Raw genomic sequence first — 19678 nt, 5'->3', positions numbered from 1 at the left:
TCCTTTCGACAAGTTGGCAGCAACAACACGGCCCTGATCGTCGTCGCCGCTGCGGTAACGGAGCGGCTCGGGTGGCGGAGCCCGCGTTCGCGCCCGCCCGCTCTCCTCGGGAGGCCCTTCCCGCCCTCCCCTTAACTCCACGGCCGCCCAGGGCGGCGGGAGCGGGTGAGGGGAGCCGGGCGCCCCGCGAGAGAGGCACCCCGCCGCGGGGCGGCCCGGGAGCTCGAGGCGGCCCGCGCGGGCAGTGGCGCGGCGCCGAGGAGGGGCGGCCTGGCCCGGACGCGGCGGGGCGGGGGCCGAGGAGCGCTCCGGGCTGCTGGGGGAGCGACGGGCCCGGCGCCCCCGCGGACGAGCCGCGGCGGGAGAGCGGACACTGCTCGCCATCGCCCGAGCCCAGGTAAAGCGCCATGTCCCCTCCCCTTCCCCCGGCCGGGCCCGCGCACCCCGCCCGCGGCTTCCCCGCCCCGGGGCGGGCTCCCGGCGGCGGCGGCGGCGGCGGCAGCAAGCGAGCGGGAGGCCGGCGGGTGCGCCGGGAGAGCTAGCGCGGCCCGCTGACGGGCCCGGCCGGCGGCCCCAAGGCAGGGCCGGCGGGCCCGCGGGGCCTCGCGTCCCTCGGGCTCCGGGCCCGGTCCTCCGGCCCGGAACTCCCCTTGCGGTGTGTGGCCGAATCAAGTTAAACTCGGACCCGGAGTCCTGCTGCGGCCGCCGCTTCTCTTTGTTGTTCTTGAGTAGTTTCACTGTCCGCCCCAGCCGAGCGCGCTGGGTAGGCTGGAGTGTGTCGCTTTAGGTATAAATGAAAGTTGTAAATGGCCTGCCTTAATTTCTTTTCTCAAGGAAATCTTTTTTTCTTTGTCCTTTACTTTCCCTTCCTGGTTGTGTCATTCCAGTTTTTGTTTCTGGCTTTGATTTGTTTACTCACTTTTTTGAGCATTGTAGGTGATGGCTGTATGCGGGAAGCATTCTCAGCACCTAACTGACCGCCACCCCCAACCCCACCCACTCCTAATAAAAAATAAAAGACATAGTTTATTTTATTGCTAGGACTACAAATACTGAGCGTGAAATTGGTGTAGGATGTAGGGCGGTGGTTCCATCACATGCCCCAAACTGGGGTCATAATTTCTCAGGCAAGATTTTCAAAGAAATGGGTGTGTTTGGTTAACTTGAAAGATTTCTTTGCGGGTATAGGGAGGTTTTTAAAAACTCTGTTGGCGATTGATAGCTATTTTCCCCCCTGAAAACCCTAGTAAAAATTTTTTTAATGAACATATTTATTTCTGATTATTTATTTTGAATTTAGTTTCTTAATGCCTTTAATTTTTGCACCATAGTTTAAGGTGAAACTGCCGATTATTCCGGAATTATAAATACAAGATAATGTGGAATCATTTTAATTAGTCTGAATTAATTTTCTAAAGGCATGTAATCTTGGCTAATTTTTGTTAACAACCTTTGACTTTTGCAAGAATTAGCATCTTTTTAGTCTCGATAGCAGTTCGATTATGTGGGTTTTTAAAAAAATAGGTTCAGTATTTTTGTTGGAAGAGACCATGTAGCCTTAAGAGAAAATAAAGAAATGCATACTTTCAAAAACTAATCAGATTTAGAACATTGCATCGGAATAAATTTTATTGTGGATTTCATAAATTGCCTTTGCCTTGTACCGAGATTAAATGTCTTTCAGTTGAAATACAGCGTAGGAAGTTCTAAGGTGTAACTTTGCTTTTTCTGCTAAGGACTTCTTATTTTGTCTTTTGAAAAGTTCTGATATGCTTAATACATGACATTTCAAGTTGTAAATGATTGATATAATTAATATTTTAAAATACGATATTGTGTTAATGTTAAAGTAATGATTTTGTTTTCTTAAAAGGGCTTGTTACAGAACGGGGTAATACAGGCAGTCTAAGCATTTACGATTTGCAGTATTTTTAGGTCTAAAGGTGGTAATGAATTACGTAGGTTTAAGTCGTTGGAATTAAAACTAAAAGCCTTTCTAGAGAAAATTGATACAATATTTTGTGAGTCTGTTAATAGAAGTGGCTTTTTCTTTGCTTTCCAGGTTTTTGGGTGAGGTTGCTTTAAAGAGGTATTACATCTTAATTTTTTTATTTTTGTGGTGGGAGTGCCTAAGTAGAAGCTTCTCTGTTTAGCTAAGTGCCATCGTTGTAAATCTTGAGCTTAGAAAAGAACTGCAAATCAGTTGCAGATTTAATGAAAAAAATTTTTTTAAGATTTTATTTATTTTATTTATTTGAGAGAGAGAGAGAGAACACAGGGAGAGTTTCAGGCAGAGGGAGAAGCGAGCAGGGACTCGATCCCTGGACCCTGGGATCGTGACCTGAGCCGAAGGCAGACGCTTAACCCACTGAGCCACCCAGGCGCCCAGATTTAATGAAAATTTGGGATGAGAAAGTGAATTTGAAATTTTTAGAATACATTTTATGTGGATCATTGGCCTTTCTGATGGCTTTGCTACTTGAAGCAATTCTGCTTATACTATGAAGCAGCAAATCTTATTTCTAAAAATCTATATATGCTTCACTTTCTTAAGCTTAAGCTGTTTCTTTGTGTGTGAATTATTTTTTCTGCATTCCGCTTTAGGTCCCCCCCCCCCCAAATTAAAGAGAAAGTATTAAACTGATTTATGCTGCCCAGTCACACTCCAGCTCTCTGGCTTGGAAGCTGTTTTTTTTTCTGATTGAGCTGGTGTTATAGTAACATCATTAGACGCTATTCTAATTGAGCTGTGAATTGCTGAGGCCTCTACTAGAGCAGTTAACCCTACAGTATCTGCCTTGTTCATTATATTTAAAATGCATAATTTGTCTCACCTAAAATTTTGCCTGTTTTGGTGAGTACTTTATTTTTCTTACGTTTAAGCTTATTTTAGCTCTACATTGTCTACCTCTAACTCATGCCTAACTTTTTTTCATTTTTCATTCAGTGATTTTTAGAGTGAATGGGTCTTTAAAATCTTATGTTGGCCATTTCAATGCTCATTGTACATGTTTTGATTTCCTTTTTTTCTAGAAGATTGTGTAGTTAGGCAGAAATTTTTGTTTTGCTTAAGTGATTAAAGGTTGACCCTGAAATGATGCTAATCATGTGTAAGACTAACATGACTAAAAGAGTTTCATTGATTTCATTCTTTTCTCCACTAAATGGAAGTTAAAGGACTTGGATCACCATAATGCAGAATACATTATAATTTTGTTAAATTATCAAATTTTGGGATTTTTACTCAAAAGCTGATGAAGATTTGATTGTTTTAAAAAGACAAAGTTAAATATGTGTAGATTTCATTTGAGCAATTTTCAGTATGATACCGTTTGCATCATAATATGACAAAACATATGCTTGGTAATGAGTCAGATTTAGAATTTTTGGATTTTTTTTCTAATTTTAAAATGTGTAATTTTGGTGATGGGAAATGTGGCTGAATTCCAGTTTCTCAGGAACAAGGTATTTTAGGTTGTGTCACCTTGACATTATTTTGTGGTGTGATTGGCATCCAGGAAAATTTGTTTTAACCATGAGAGCGGATAGAAACTAGGGTAGTGCTTACTTATGTAAAACTAAGATGATGATAGGTGGTCAGAATCTTATAATTTAAGTCTTAGTTATTTGCTACTGCAAATTATATCATAGGTCAGATAGATAGATACCAGAGACTGATTGTAAAGATTGTTATAACATCTTAATTTAAAGTTGGTGATAATTGTAAATACATTTAAGCTTGAAGACTATATTATTTACATTTTAAATGAAAATTGTTTGCACTTTGGAGAACTTGTAACAGTGTGGGGTTCATCTTTTTATTGCTTTTTTACTCCCAAGGTTTAGGACAGTGGTTCTCAACCTTGGCTGCATTTTGAAATCTTCTGGGGAGCTTTGAAAAATACTGGATCCCACCGCCAAAAATTGGGATTCAGTTGGCCTGGGGTGCAGCAAGATTAGAGTTGGAGGTGGCTTAGCTATTAGGGTCCTCTAACTATATTTTGAACTGTTTCACTTCCATCCTTTAATACAATGACATACATATGTACTGTGTAAATCATCTCACATCTAACGTAATGGGTCTTTTGAAGGTATTTGCCGCATTTGTTTTGCTTCAGTGGTTGTCCCTTCATTTGTCCCTCTCTCCCCTTTTTGTTCATTTTCTCACTTCATTTGAAATGTCTGGTAGCAAGTTTTAGGGACTTGTATTTCCCATGATAAGAAGTTGGTATAGCAGTACTATTCTAAATAGGAAGTTGATCTTTTTCTTAAAGTACTCTAAAATGCTTATTTGGGCTCCTATTTTAGAGACTTAGGACTTTGTTTAGGTGCCAAAATTAGCATCTAAACTCCCAGTGGAATTTGGTCTTCAAGGGGGGTTAATCTGCTTGGAAACCATAAATTTTCTAGGCACCAGTTAACTGGTCGCTTCACTGGTTCCTGAGAGGCAAGTATGCATTTAGCTTTTGCTGTCAGGAGTTAAGTTATACGCTGTGAGACAGTTGCTCAGCAAGCCCAACTAGTTAGCATTTCTTTAGAAATCATCTAAGGAGGGCATATTCAGTTCTCCATTTACATCACCTGCAGTAGTTCCTAAGTGCTGGTCGAAGAGTAGATGCATCTTCATCTCTGGAAGAGCTATTTTTTTTTTTTTAATTATTTTTCTCTTCCCACGCTCCATTCCAGCACACACAGATTCAGAATGGGAATTGAGTGGAGGAGGCATGGGAATCTCTGATTAGAAAAAAAAAAGTACTTCTTGATTTTAAAGGCTTTGGATATTTTATTCTTATTGCTTTGCTTTAATATGTGACAGGCTTTATTTTGCAGTCATTGATGCATGGACTAATTTACTTAAAATCCATCAAACCCCAATTTGCATGTTTAGAATGCATATCATTTGGTTTTTGTTTTTTTAAGGACTGCTGCTGAATATTTGTCTTTTGTAGTAAGGTATGATTTCTTTATTTTAATGTGGATGAACTTAGATCTTTTTCAAGTAAATGTAAAAGTTAAGGATATTTATCAGTAGTATTTGCTAGTGAATTCTAGAGCGTATCAGTAGATGCTTATCATTGTAATAATTCAATCATCTGATGAAAGGATGACTGGAAGTAGTACTTGATGGAGTAAGATAAACCAGGTATCATTGTACATAAACACACTAGGTACCTCTGTGTCATAGATATGCCTCACTAAAATTAAAGGAAGAATTTTATGTGTATAGATGTTGAAATTAGGCAGCTAGTTAATAGTAAAGAAAAATGACATGACTTCTGTGCAATTAGTTTTTTAATCAGTCGCATATATTCATATTGTAATTTGTTTCACTATCATTTTGGTAATTTGTAAAGTGAAATGTGTAGGCTAGTATAGACTAGATGAGTGCTTTGTAAAACTGACAGCACCTCAAACTCTTAGAGTGCATTTTAGGTGGGGCCCCACTCTTGATATATAGTTAGTAGTGCTGGGCTAACCTGCAGGGATTCTGAAACACCTCTTTTGAAAGAATAAGCTGGATGAATTGATAGTTTTCTTTGTTTCAGAGGTTTTATGACATGTATCTTTTAGTTATCAGTTATTAAAATTCATCTTAATTTTCAGTCTTTTAAAATAGTGTTTCCCAAAGTGTAGTCCACAGACTCCTGGGGTCCCCATGACCCTATTCTTTTTTTTTTTTTTTTAAAGATTTTTATTTATTTGACAGAGAGAGACACAGCGAGAGAGGGAACACAAGCTCCGAGCAGGGAGCCCGATATGGGGCTCGAACCCAGGACCCTGGGATCATGACCCGAGCCGAAGGCAGACACTTAATGACTGAGCCACCCAGGCGCCCCCCCCCCCCCATCACCCTATTCTTTTAGCAGGTTCATGAAGTCAAAATTTTCTTTTTTTTTTTTAATATTTTATTTATTTGATGGAGAGAGACACAGCGAGAGAGGGAACACAAGCAGGTGGAGTGGGAGAGAGAGAAGCAGGCTTCCTGTTGAGCAGGGAGCCCAATGCGGGGCTTGATCCCAGGGTCCCGGGATCATGACCTGAGCCGAAGGCAGAACGCTTAATGACTGAACCATCCAGGTGCCCCTAAAATTGTTTTCATAATAAAACATGTTACTTGCTGTTTTTCTGTGTTGACATTTGCACTGATGGTGAAGAAGCAGTGGTGGGTGGTAAACCACTGGCACCTTAGCATGAATCAAGGCAGTGGCATCAAACTATGAATCTTTACTGTGTTCTTCACAGCCAAACACACGTTAAGCGTTTGAAAACATGTTGTTTCACTTAAAAATATCTTTGGTGAAGCAGTAAAAAGTTTTATTTTTAAAATCTCTACCCTGGAATGCCTATCTTTTTAATATTCAGTGTGACTAAATCGAAGTGTGAATAAAGTTCTTCTTGTGCACATCCAAGTACAAGGTTCATCTCTAGGAATGGTATTTGTGTGGTTGAACTGCAAGGTAAATTAGCTGCTTTTTTTAGTGGAATACTTCTCTTATTTTTACTTAAAAGAACGACTAATAGAGGAACCATAGTTAGTCAGACTTGGATATTTATCAGGGATCTCCTTGAAAATTAGTGAAGTGGGCCTGACACTCAAGAATAACTTGTTGTTGCCAGTGATAAAATATGATCTTTCAAGTGAAAATTTTAGATTTGAAAATTTGTGTCTGCCACATGGGCTTGCCAGCTGCGTAATACTTAAAGACTTTTCTGATGAGATTGGTGGTGATATTAACGAATGTGATTTAAAAAAAAAATAAATATTGTGTAAGAAAATGTGTCAGCATTTGGAAGATCTGTATAATTCATTGAACCAGTATTTTTCAGTGACCATTACATGATGTTACAAGATCATGCCTGGGTAGATCGATTCAAAGTACAATATACACCAATGGATCTTTATATAACAGAGCCAAGAAGTTCATTGATACAGTTTCAGATTCCACATTGCTGCTAACCTTTAAGGATTGCCATTTGTTGCATTTTTGAGTTGAATAAAAGATGAATAGGGCACCTGGGTGGCTCAGTCGTTAAGCATCTGCCTTCGGCTCAGGTCATGATCCCAGGGTCCTGGGATCGAGCCCCGCATTGGGCTCCCTGCTCTGCCGGAGGCCTGCTTCTCCCTCTCCCACTCCCCATGCTTGTGTTCTTGTGCTCTCTGTGTTTCTCTCTGTCCAATAAATAAGTAGAATCTTAAAAAAAAAAGTAAGAATAAAAGATGAATAACCATAATTATCTAAAAAGGCCATTAAAGTACTTTTCTCTTTTCCAAGTATGTATGTATGTGAGGCACATTTTCTTCATGTATTTTAACCGAAACATATCAGAACAGATTGAATGCAGAAACAAATATGGGAATCCAGCTCTCTTCTTTTAAGTTAGACATTAAAGAAATTAGCAAAAATGGAAAACAGTGTCACTCTGAATACTGATATTTTTGTCTGCTTTGGAAAATAGTTATTTTTTCATAAAACATTAATTAACATGTACTGGACTTCTTATTTTAAATTAATAAAATACATATTTAAACACCTTTAAGTTTTAGAATATAAACAAAAGCTATTTGGAATCTCAATAATTAAGAATGTAAATAAGGGGACCTGAGATCAGAGAGTTTGACAACTGCTATTTTAAAGTAACTAATTATCTGTATTATTGACTAGATTAACTGATTGGTTCCAATTTTTATGTGGTTTGTGTTATATCACTGTTAATTCTGAGAATGTTAATTTAATTTTTGTTCAGTAATTATGTACCAGGAAACATGTAGCAGTCAAACTTTGTCAAAAGAGGAATTCATTGGCTTGGTCTGAAAATAGAGCTGGCCTCAGAATGCTGGATCCTAGGTCACAACCAGTATCATCAGGACTCTTTGTCTTGGCTTTGCCTTTTTTTTTTTTTTTTTAAGATTTTATTTATCTGTTTGACGGAGAGAGAGAGGGCGCATGCACAAGTAGGGGAGCTGCAGGCAGAGGGAGAGGGAGAAGCAGACTCCTTGCTGAGCAGGGAGCCCCAAGTGCGGGCTTGATGCCAGGCCCCTGGAATCATGACCTGAGCCAAAGGCAGACGCCTAACGGACTGAGCCACCCAGGTGCCCTTGGCTTTGCTTTCCTTTCTGTTTAAGTTTCAGGTCATCTCCAGGCTACTCCTAGTGTCAAGTCCAGCAGAGAGACTTTTATTCCCTCTGTAGTTCCAGCAGAAGTCCTGGAGCTGTGTCATCGATCTGACTTGGGTCCTTTCCCATCTTGGAAACAACTAATGTGGCTAGGAGGTGACCCTGGTTAGTGAGGCTGGGAATTATCCCACCTGCCCAGATGGGGAGATTTTCCTTGGAAAATCAATTACAGAATTTTTGGCTGACGAAAAACAGGTGTCACCTAGAGGACTTTGTTGATTCTTTTTTTAACTACCTCTAATTTATGAATCTAGAAAAATGTGTTTTTTAATTTTGTTTTGTTTTTTGCTTATCAACAGAAGTTTATTTTCTCACAATGCTGGAGGCTGGAAGACCAAGATCAAAGTGTCAGCAAGGGTTGGTTTCTTCTGAGGTTTATTTCCTTGGCTTGTAGATGGCTCTGTTTTCTATCCTGTGTCTTCACATGGTCTTCTCTTGTGTACTTGTCTGTGTCCTAATCTCTTCTTATAAGGACACAAATCACATTAGATCAGGACCCACTCTAATGACCTCATTTAACCTTAATTAACCTCTTTAAAGCTCTGTCTCCAAATATAGTCACATTCTGAGGGGTTAGGTTAGAGCTTCAACATACAGATTTGGCAGGGGGTGGGGAGACATTTCAGCCTGTAACACCCTATCAATAACAGTATGAAACTCTGATATGAAATACTCAGAAGAGGCACATCTTATGCTTAGATTCTTTTGATGCCATCACCTCCCAGATCTTTAGCAGCTTGTTCTGTTTCAGCTGCTGCTCTGGTCTTCCTCTTCTGTTTGTGACTACATGGCTTTACCACCTGGAGGTGACCAGTCATTGGGTTTGCTGCACAGTCAGATCGACCAGTCACCACCTTGAGTTTCTGGCCTCTCCCCCTCCTCTGGGACCTGGATGAGATGCTGTGTGGTAGGGCATGGGATCTCGTTTCTGGTGCAGCAACCAAAGGGGCCAGATGATGCAACTCAGAAATGCAGAGGGGTTAATTCCCCATTGAAGCAAACTTTTTTTTTTTTTTTAGGACTTTATTTATTTGTGAGAGAGCACAAACAGGGGGAGCTGCATAGAGAGTGGGAGAAGTGGACTCCCCATTGAGCAGGGAGCCCTATGAAGGGCTTGATCCCAGGACCCTAGAATAATGACCTGAGTGGAAAGCGGATGCTTGACCAACTGAGCCACCCAGGCGCCCCAGCAAACTTTTTTTTTTTGAGGTATAACTGACATACAATATCCTATTAGTTTCAGGTGTATATCATGGTGATTTGATATTTTATACATTACAAAATTATCCCCAGAGAAAGTCTAGTTACAAAGTTAATTTTTAAATAAGATTTTTTAAGGTGAAGCCTGGTACACCAATATGACACTTACCCAAGACCTATGGGTGAATAAGAAGTTTATCTCTGAATTTGTCCCTTGTAGTTCATCTTAAAAGTTTTAACAGAGACATTCTTTTTGTTTGATTGTATCATTCGCATCTCAGATTTTATAATCATTAATACCTGTGCACATAATCCTTTGTGCTCTTTGGAGTGCTCCTCCTGTTACCCTCAGTTTAAGGAACCCCAATTTTCAGACCTTCCTCTGTTTAGAATCTAGGCTGTAACTACTGCTATAGGCAGTTGAACTAAGCCTGCACACCTTTTTGTTTTCTGCTTGTAAGCCTATACTTAGAATTTCTTTCTAATGATATTTCACCAAGTCAGGTTTTTTTTTTCCCTTGTTAAACGTAAGCACTTATCTCATATTCCCATATTAAGTAGTCTATTGATCATTGATCAAAATACCTGTAATTTCTAGAAAATATACTTACATATTTTATTTTGCATTTTTAATGCTGCCAATAATTCAAAAGTAAACAGACATCTGAGAAGTAAAAAAAAGTCAATGTTCTTTAAAGTTTATGAATTCCCATGAGAACCTCTCAGACCAGTGCTCAATTTTATTTTAGAGAGTTTATTTATGAGAGAGAGCACGCATGCGCACACATATGTGCGTGCGGGGGGGAGCCGAGGAGCATCCTTGCTGAGTGCAGAGCCCTAGGTGGGGCTTGATCTCAGTCCTGAGATCGCAACCTGAACCGAAACCAAGAGTTGGACACGTAACTGACTGTGCTACCCAGGCACCCCCAGTTTTAGAGAGTATCTTAATTAGCCTGGTTATCTGGCTTTGTAGTCCATGGAGTTCCTTTTAGACCTGTGGTCTGTAATAGGTGATAGCTTATGATTAATAACAAGGCTAGAGACAAAACACACAATAGGTAGACAGATACAAGTATGAACCTCGGTCCCTTTTGCTGACTTTTTACCTCCTGTTACCCCTGTCACCATAGGATGGTTTGTTCTATTATAGAGACTTTAATATCTGTATTTTAGAGACTTTTGAATAGGCTTAACTTTTCTACTGAGCTCTTCAAACTCAGTGTATTTATTTACAACTGAATATGTTACTTACCTTTTTAAATCTTTTATTCTCATGATTCAGTTAACTATGAGATAGGTCCTTTTTTGACTGTCCCTTCTTTTCACCCCTTAAAAAATCCAGTCTGTTCTACTTAGAAATATTGATTCCCCCTTTGTTTCCATTGCCCATGCCCCTAATCTAGAGCCTGTTGCTTTTCTGATTGCTGTCTCCTAACTAGTTTTGTTTCCCCTTTCCAAAGTTATTCTCCATGCTTTCATTATAGTTTTCTTTCTAATGCAAATCTAATGCCATTATTCCTTCCTTTTTCCTGTGATGAACCTACTCTAGAAAAACATCTGCACTCTTATCCCTCTGCTTTTCCTGATTTTCCTTCAGCCTGGCAAATTCTTACTCACATGTGGTAGTTATTAGTATTATTCCACCAGTATTCTGATGGCTCTCTGCACTTCTCTGTCTCCCTTCCCCACATTGAAATTAAGCATGGCTCAGGATATCTGTTTCAGCACTATTGACATTTTGGGCTGGCTAAATTTTTGTCATGAGGTGCAGTCCTGTGCATTGCAGGATGTTTAGCAACAGCTCTGGCCTTTACTACTTGATACCAATAGTTCTCTGCTTCCCACCTTCCCATTCCAGTTGTGACAGTCAAAAATGTCTTTAGATATTGCCAAGTCTCCTGAGGGACAGAGTTTTCCTGGTTGAGAACCACTGGCATGGCCGTATGACATTGGCCAATCCAAATTTGAGCGGAAGTGATAGACTTTTAAATGACAGTGCATGAGTTATCCTGTCTTTTCCCCTGCCATTTGAGGACATATGTAGTGATGGAGCCTTTGTTAGCCTTATTCCTGAAAAATGATAGTGAGTAGTGATCCGTTTATCTGAGACAGACATATAGTTTAGCTTATGCAGGAAATCTTTGTTTTAAGCTACTGATGCTTTTGGGTTTGCTTGTTGCTGCCAGGTAGCATAGCCTAGCTTTATTGCTAAACCGTGGTAAGACTTCTTACCTCTGGACTTCCCATGCTTGCTTGCTTGCTTTTTTTTTTTTTTTTTAAGATTTTATTTATTTATTCATGAGAGGCAGAGACAGAGAGAGACAGAGAGAGAGAGAGAGAGGCAGAGGGAGAAGCAGGCTCCCAGGGAGCAGGGAGCCCGATGCGGGACTTGATCCCGGGACCCTGGGATCATGACCTGAGCTGAAGGCAGACGCTTAACCATCTGAGCCACCTAGGCGCCCCTGGACTTCCCATGCTTTGTCACTTATAGTCCCAAATCAGTTTAGTAGCTGTCTCTATTCTCATCTCTTAGTGTAGTGATAGGATTGGATCTTCTAGGTTAGTGGTTCTCAGTGGAATAAGTACTGTACTTTAAGGGATGTTGTGGAAATTAGAGGAGCATTGGTAGATGGGGGCAAAGGATGCCATCCTATAATGTGAGGGACTGTGAAGAATTATCATGCATCCCATAACACTTTCACATGCCCCAGAAATTCATGTAGGTAAACCTATAATTATCTAACTCCATCTTTTTTTTTCTCTAAGATTTTATACATTTATTTGACAGAGAAAGAAAAAGTACAAGCAGGGGGAAGGGCAGAGGGAGAGGGAGAAGCAGACTCCCCGCTGAGCAGGGAGCCTGATGTGGGGCTTGATCTCAAGACCCTAGGATCATGATCTGAGCTGAAGGCAAACGCCGAACTGACTGAGCCACCCAGGTGCCCCTAACTCTTAATATATATTCATTTTTTTCAGGAAACTTCTTAAATTAAAGTTGTTTTGTTTGGAATTTTATAAAGAATTTACTGTTCGGGGAAATCCATGTCACCATCTGCAGTGCCATTGTGCTATTTGAGTTGCCAAACAACACACCTGTCTTGGAAGGTCTGAATTTGTCATTTTTTGTCATTTTACTGTCATAATTATGATGATTCTACATATAAGTGCAAGCATCATGCCTGAGCAATTTTTTTTTTTTAAGTAGGCTCCAGTGCAGGGCTTGAATTCATGACCCTGAGATCAAGACCTGAGCTGAGATCAAGATTCGGACACTTAACTGACTGAGCCACCCAGGTGCCCCATGCCTGAGCATTTTTATTGAAATGCACACTTTATTATATATTAATCTTTTTCTCCTTTATGTTACAATTAAGGCATTGTTAAATTAAAAAAATATGTGTAAGGATGTTAGAACTTTGTTTCAGGATGGCTAAGAGGAGGTGGTATAAGTTAGTTACAAAAATGGGATGTTTGTCTGATAGAGTTGAAAACCACTTTCTGATTATGTGCTACTTGTTTTTTGTATCTGGAGTGCTTTGCCCATACTAGTAGATACAATATTTGTTGGTCAATTTATGGTTCCCAGATTGCTTTTATGTACAGTGTTGCATTTGATTCCATAGAGAATCTGTAAAGTTGGCAAGGAGAGCTTGTTCCCATTTTAGAGAGAACTGAAAGACATATTAACTTGCCCTATCATACTGCTAGAGTTTTAATCAGAACTTATAAATTTATTTATACCATTCTAGTACTTTTGTGTATCATTGCATACCACTCTTTTTTTTTTTTTTTGAGATTTTATTTGAGAGAGAGAGCACAAACAGGGGGAGTGGGAAGAGCAGAAGGAGAGGAAGAAGCAGACTCCCCACTGAGTGGGGAGCCTGATTCTGAGCTGGATCCCAGGACCCCAAGATCATGACCTGAGCCGAAGTCAGATGCTTGACCTACTGAGCCACCCAGGTCCCCCTATCATTGCATACCACTCTTAGAATATTATCATCTAGAGCTATTTAATGAAGGAAAACATCTATATACCCCTGTTGGTAGTATTTTTTATGCAAGGAACTTTACATTATGTTTTAGGCACTTGTAGTTATAGAAGTAAAACAGGCATGAAATCAAGAACGTGGTGTTTGAGAAAGTGAGGACTTTTTTTTTTTAAGATTTTATTTATTTGATACAGAGCACAAGCAGAGGGAGTGGCAGACAGAGGGAGAGGGAGAAGCAGGCTCCCCACAGAGCAGGGGGAGCCTGATGTGGGACCCAGGACCCCGGGATCATGACCTGAGCAGTAGGCCATCGCTCAACCAACTGAGCCACCCAGGCACCCAGTGAAGACATTTTTATCAGTTTTCAAAGAAATGTGCATTTAAAACATTAGGCCCCCAAATAGCTTAAGTTTTAGAGATGGTAACATCTGAGTGTGGTGAAATAGTTACATTCAAACACTGTAATTGCTTTTTAAATTAGCATAAATCTTTTGGAAAGTAGTATCAGAAATGAATTCAACAACAAAAGTATTTATATTCTTTAAAATTTGTTGCAAAGGGGCACCTGGGTGGCTCAGTCGTTCGTTAAGCGTCTGACTTCGGCTCAGGTCATGATCCCAGTATCCTGGGATCAAGCCCCGCATCGGGCTCCTTGCTCCGCGGGAAGCCTGCTTCTCCCTCTCCCACTCCCCTTGCTTGTGTTCCCTCTCTCACTGTCTCTCTCTGTCAAAAAATAAATAAAATCTTAAAAAAAAAATTTGTTGCAAGGAAATGCTACAATAAAAAGCTAGTCAATCTGTGTTTGCCTCATATATGTCAGGAACTGTGCATGGTGCTGGGAATTTCTAAGGTGAGAAAGTTTTGCTGTTTTCTTGAACTTCTAGATTTGTGGCAACAGAGTGTGAGACAAATACATAATCAAATAACTATAATGTGTTGAGTTGTAATTAGAGTGTGTTTTAAATTTGAGGGAGGGGATAATTAACATACTAGGGAATACACAGTAAACATACCAGGAAAGTCATTCTCCAGGATTGGGGGTGGGGAGAGACAATTAAACTGCATTTTGAAGGGTAACTAGGACTTAATCAGGTGGATAAAATGAGACTGGATGTTTTAGGCAAAAGGAATAGCATGAACATGAATTTGAAAGCACATACAGAAAGATATTCGTTTGACAATAAAGAGCACTTACATGTCCTAGGAGTTGGGCATATATGATGAATAAGGTAAGTACAATTCCTGTACCATAGATCTTTCAGTCTAGATATTAAAATTAAGAGGTTGGCGTTCAGAGATTGGGCCAGATGTGAGTCGAAAGGTGTGTTTTGTTTGGCATACACAGTGGTTTTCTCTCCCTTTTCCTTCCTCCCCTTTCTCCCCAAATAAGTTGGTGATACTTAAAAATGAGATTTCATACACAAATGAGCATTGAAGATCTGGCAGCAGCGGGCTAGCATTTTCATGTGCCATTTCCACTGGAATTAAATAGTGGCTACCTACTTTAGAAGGATTTGCACTTGTGCTCTGCAGTACTTTTTTTTTAAACCTGCCACATTTTATTCATTTATATAATTTGCCAGGCTCCTGTATGCCTTTGAGTTGTGAGCCTTGGGTGAGTGGCTTACTTCTGTCCTTGCCTTTCTAAATTTTCTTTGACATATTTTAATAGGAGAAAAATAGAAAAATGGATATTGTGTTTTAGGAAAATAACTGTTCAACTGAAAGAGGAATCAACTTAAAGAATACGGAATTCAAGTATCAGTCAACAAATTTAGGCTATTTTTTATCTATCTAATTGCTGTTTCCTTAATCATATACTTTGAATTTGGTAATAATACATGTGATAGTACCCTAAGAAAACAAACATCTGGGCTTTCAAAGTGCCTTGTTTTATCTGTAAGAACCATATAGAAGAATCTGGAATAAGCACTGAAAGAATGTATAAAAAATAAATCTCCTTTTAAAGTAATCATTTTACTATTCAGACTATGAACATTTTAGTACTCAGATTATAGCTTCCTTTTTATTTTTTATAAAGTAGGCTTCATGCCCAACCTGCGCCTGAACTCATAACCCTGAGATCAAGAGTTGTGTGCTCTATAAACAGAGTCAGCCAGGTGCCCCTATAGCTGCTTTTTATTGAACGTTATGTGCTAGGCCCTTCATGAGGATTTTCTCCTTTGAGCTCTGTATGCACCTTTTAATCCAGGTTCAGAGAGTTTAACTTAATTTGTCCAACCACTTAGTGTGAGAGCTGGGATTCTAATCCAGATTTCTGACTCCCAACTCCCCCCACCACCCCAGGCAGGTAATTTTGGGTTATTCAGAAAGTGTATCTTCAACATGTATTTCACATGTATTTATTGAATGTGGGCAAATGCTTACTATTCAAAGGTATAAGAAAACTGCTTCTCTGCATTGGACTTATAATTAGTTGAAAAGGCAGGCATTTATGTAAAATAGATAACAGTAGAGGGAGCATGAGTAAATACCAAGTGATTGATAGAAATGCCAGGGAGGCCCAAAATTACAGCAGTATCAGGGAGAATAGAAAGGAGGAGACTGCTAGAAATGACTAAGGTAGAGAATCATGTAACTTTGTGAGAGAATGTGAGGATAGTGAATGAGAGAGTAGGTCAGAGATGATTTACAAAGCTTTCCAGGGCTGGGTAATTGAGTGGAATTAATGCTTCACAAATAAAGGTTATCAGAAGAGGAACAGGCTTTGGTAGAGACCGATGAGTTAGTTATTGTTTGTTTTGTTTTGTTTTTGTAAGCTCTGTGCCCAGTGTGGGGCTTGAACTTACGACCCTGAAATCAAGAGTGGCTTGCTCTACCAACTGAGCCAGCCAGGCACTCTGGTGGGGGATAGATTTTTAATGATTCAGGTAAATAGCGAAAGAAAATAAAAGAATAAGCATGGAATACAATATCATCAACAAACAAATAAAAAACAAATCAGCATAAGGTATGGTCTCCATTCCTGCTATATCTCATTTATTCTTAGTCTCAGGGCCTTTTCTTATTCCATGTGAGATCTTAAGGTTAGATAAGTTACTTTAGTTTTGTACATATTGAATAGATTCTTCATTAATATTCATTTTCTATATTTTGATTTCTTTTGAAAATAATTTACTGCTTTTACAGGTAAAATCTTTTGAGGAATTCATTGGTCTATTATTTTAATAACTTTATTAAGATATAATTCACATACTCTAAAATTCACTCAGTGGTTTTCAGTATAGTGGCAGAGTTGTGCAACCATCACCACTATCAATTTTAGAACATTTCGTTACTCCCGAAAGAAACTCCATACCCATTAGCAGTCACTTCTTGTTTCCGTTCCCCCTAGCCTCTGGCAACCGCTGATCTACTTTTTCTTTGTATGCATTTGCCTATACTGATATTTCATATAAATGGGATTATACAACATGTGGCCTTTTATGACTGGCTTTTTTTTTTTTTTAAAGATTTTTATTTATTTGAGAGAGACAAAGACGGAGCATGATCATGGGGGAGGAGGCAGGGGGAGGAGGCAGAGGGAGAAGCAGACTCCTGAGCAGGGAGTCCGATGTCGGGCTCGATCCTGGGACCCTGAGATCATGACCTGAGCCAAAGGCAGATGCTTAATGACTGAGCCACCCAGGTACCCCATTGTGACTGGCTTTTTTCACTTAGCATGTTTTCCAGGTCCATTCATATTATAGCATGTATCAGTACTTCATTCTTTTTTTATGACTGAATAATATGACATTGTATGGATATACTCATTTATATAGTCATCAGTAAATGGACATTTGTACTGTACTTTTGGGCTATTATGAATGATACTGCCATGAACATTTATGTATACTGTTTTTTGTGGACATAAGTTTTCAGTAATCTTGGGTGGAATTGCAAAGAGTGGAATTCCTGGGTTATATAGTAACTCTGTGTTTAACATTTTGAGGAATTTTCAGACTACTTTTCAAAGTGGCTATACCATTTTGCAGTCCTACCAGCAATGAATGAGGGTTCCATTCTCTACTTCCTCACCAGTGCTTATTATTGTCTACCCTTTTATTTATTTAACCTAGTGAATGTGAAGTGGTACCTCCTTGTGGTTTTGATTTTCCCTAATGACTAATGTTGTTTGAGCATCTTTCATATGCTTATTGGCCATTCTTTGGAGAAATGGGTATTAAATCCTTTGCCCATTTAAAAATTTGTATTCATCTTTCATTGTTGTCAGTAGTCTCTTTAAAGAGATGTGTGTTTTTTTAACTTATAAACGGCATTTTGTAACAGGTGATAGTAAATTTTTCATGTGTATTAGTGGTAGACTTTTAAGTTTAAGTAGTTGTTAGTCTAGCATATTTTAAAGTGCTGGTCTTCATTAGCAATCTTTTTAAAAAGTCTTGTTAAGATTTAACTTTAGGGTGATTAGTTCTGTCCACAAGACTTGATTGAGCATGCCCCTATAATAACAAGAAAACCTAACTTTAATATACTTTGGAATGTCAAAAACAGCAACATTTTAATTTATTTAAAACTCTAAGCACCAAATTTAAAATATGTGCATTGAGTCTTTGACTTAACTGGAGCAATTCCATCTTTTCCCAAGTAACTGAATCTACTTTGTGAAATGTGTTTTAATGTCTATGTCTCTCTTTTTTTTTTTTTTTTTTAGGTTATCCTGAATACCACATGCCTAATACTTTTCCTTGCAACGTTAGCCATTGTTTTTCACTGCCTCCAAAAGATCAGAATTTCTCCGGAAATTGGACACATATTTGATTTAAAAGAAATAACTGTAACAAATGGACAATATGTCTATTACAAATACACCAACAAGTAATGATGCCTGTCTGAGCATTGTACATAGTTTGATGTGCCATAGACAAGGTGGAGAGAGTGAAACATTTGCAAAAAGAGCAATTGAAAGTTTGGTAAAGAAGCTGAAGGAGAAAAAAGATGAATTGGATTCTTTAATAACAGCTATAACTACAAATGGAGCTCATCCTAGCAAATGTGTTACCATACAGAGAACATTGGATGGGAGGCTTCAGGTTAGTCTTGTTTGAGAGTTTTTCTATGTCTTTTGTAGTGGCAGATTAAAAAATTCTTGCTTCCTCTTAAGTTACTATTAGATAATTTAACATTTGCTCTCTCTCTTCATATACTGTACATCCTATACCAATATGCATATGGGAATCTATGGAAGAATATATTCTTCCATATAATAAAGATATATCTTAAAAGTTTTTTAATGTTCTAAGAAAAAAATTCAATGTAAAACATTTGGAAAATAAAAAAGCAGAAGAAACCCCCATACCTTTAGCACTTTGGTATTCATCTTTGTAGCTTTTTCCTTCTTTTTTTGGTATTTTATGTACATTTTAAAAACTGAGTTATACTTGGCCCTTTTATAACTTAGAAATCTGATATTTTATGTTTGGTACTACTCTAAAAGAGTTCAGGCATATCTTTAAAACTCAAGGAGTTAAAAGCTTATATTTTATAAAATTTTTTAATTTTTCATTTTCACTGATTACATTTTTATATAGAAGTACATCATGTATCTCCTGTGCTGAATATATATATTTTTAAAAGATTTTATTTATTTATTTGACAGAGACATAGCGAGAGAGGGGACACAAGCAGGGGGAGTGGGAGAGGGAGAAGCAGGCTCCCCGCAGAGCATGCAGCCCGATGTGGGGCTCGATTACAGGACCCTGGGATCATGACCTGAGCTGAAGGCAGACGCTTAATGACTGAGCCACCCAGGTGCCCCATCCTGTGCTGAATAGTTTTAAAGAAACATACAGAAATATTATGTCATTTAGATTTAAAAATTTTATTTCTAGATTTTAGGAATGGTTACTTCAACAAACTCATACTTTTTTTGCATTTTAAAAACCTGAGCACAGGTCTTGAAAAAATACCTTAGTTCATAAATGTTTCTCATTTATGAAATGGGGATTATAATACTGATGTAGGATTGTATGAATTAAATGAGAATATATATAAAGTGCCTTGTTTAATGTGTAATGCATAACTGATGATCAGTAAATGGTCGTTTATATTTCCTAGGTGGCCGGTCGGAAAGGATTTCCTCATGTGATCTATGCCCGTCTCTGGAGGTGGCCTGATCTTCACAAAAATGAACTCAAACATGTTAAATATTGTCAGTATGCGTTTGACCTAAAATGTGATAGTGTCTGTGTGAATCCATATCACTATGAACGAGTTGTATCACCTGGAATTGGTAAGTAGACTTTACTTTTATCCTCAGATTCACGAAGGGAAAAGATCTCAGTAGTGTTTTAAT

At 38.9% G+C, this 19678-nt stretch overlaps 1 protein-coding gene across 2 annotated transcripts in view; it reads left to right on the top strand.

The window, feature by feature from the left end:
- The first annotated feature begins 8 nt into the window (after nt 1–8).
- The window catches only part of SMAD4 (SMAD family member 4), a 54494-nt gene continuing 34824 nt past the window's right edge, over nt 9–19678 (top strand). For both annotated transcript variants that reach the window (XR_012380011.1, XM_025886362.2), the window contains exons 1-3: nt 9–397; nt 18038–18416; nt 19441–19615. Coding sequence is in view for 1 of the 2 variants with exons in the window: in XM_025886362.2 (XP_025742147.1) it covers nt 18168–18416; nt 19441–19615 (424 nt within the window). In the remaining variant the exon portion in view is untranslated. The remainder of the gene's footprint in view (nt 398–18037; nt 18417–19440; nt 19616–19678) is intronic.

Source organism: Callorhinus ursinus, unplaced genomic scaffold (genome assembly GCF_003265705.2).
Source record: "Callorhinus ursinus isolate GAN/ISIS: 27379988/994484 unplaced genomic scaffold, GSC_fseal_2.0 scaffold11, whole genome shotgun sequence".
NCBI lineage: Eukaryota > Metazoa > Chordata > Mammalia > Carnivora > Otariidae > Callorhinus > Callorhinus ursinus.
Note: the sequence above shows the minus strand (reverse complement) of the source record. Positions and strands in the feature narration are given on the sequence as shown.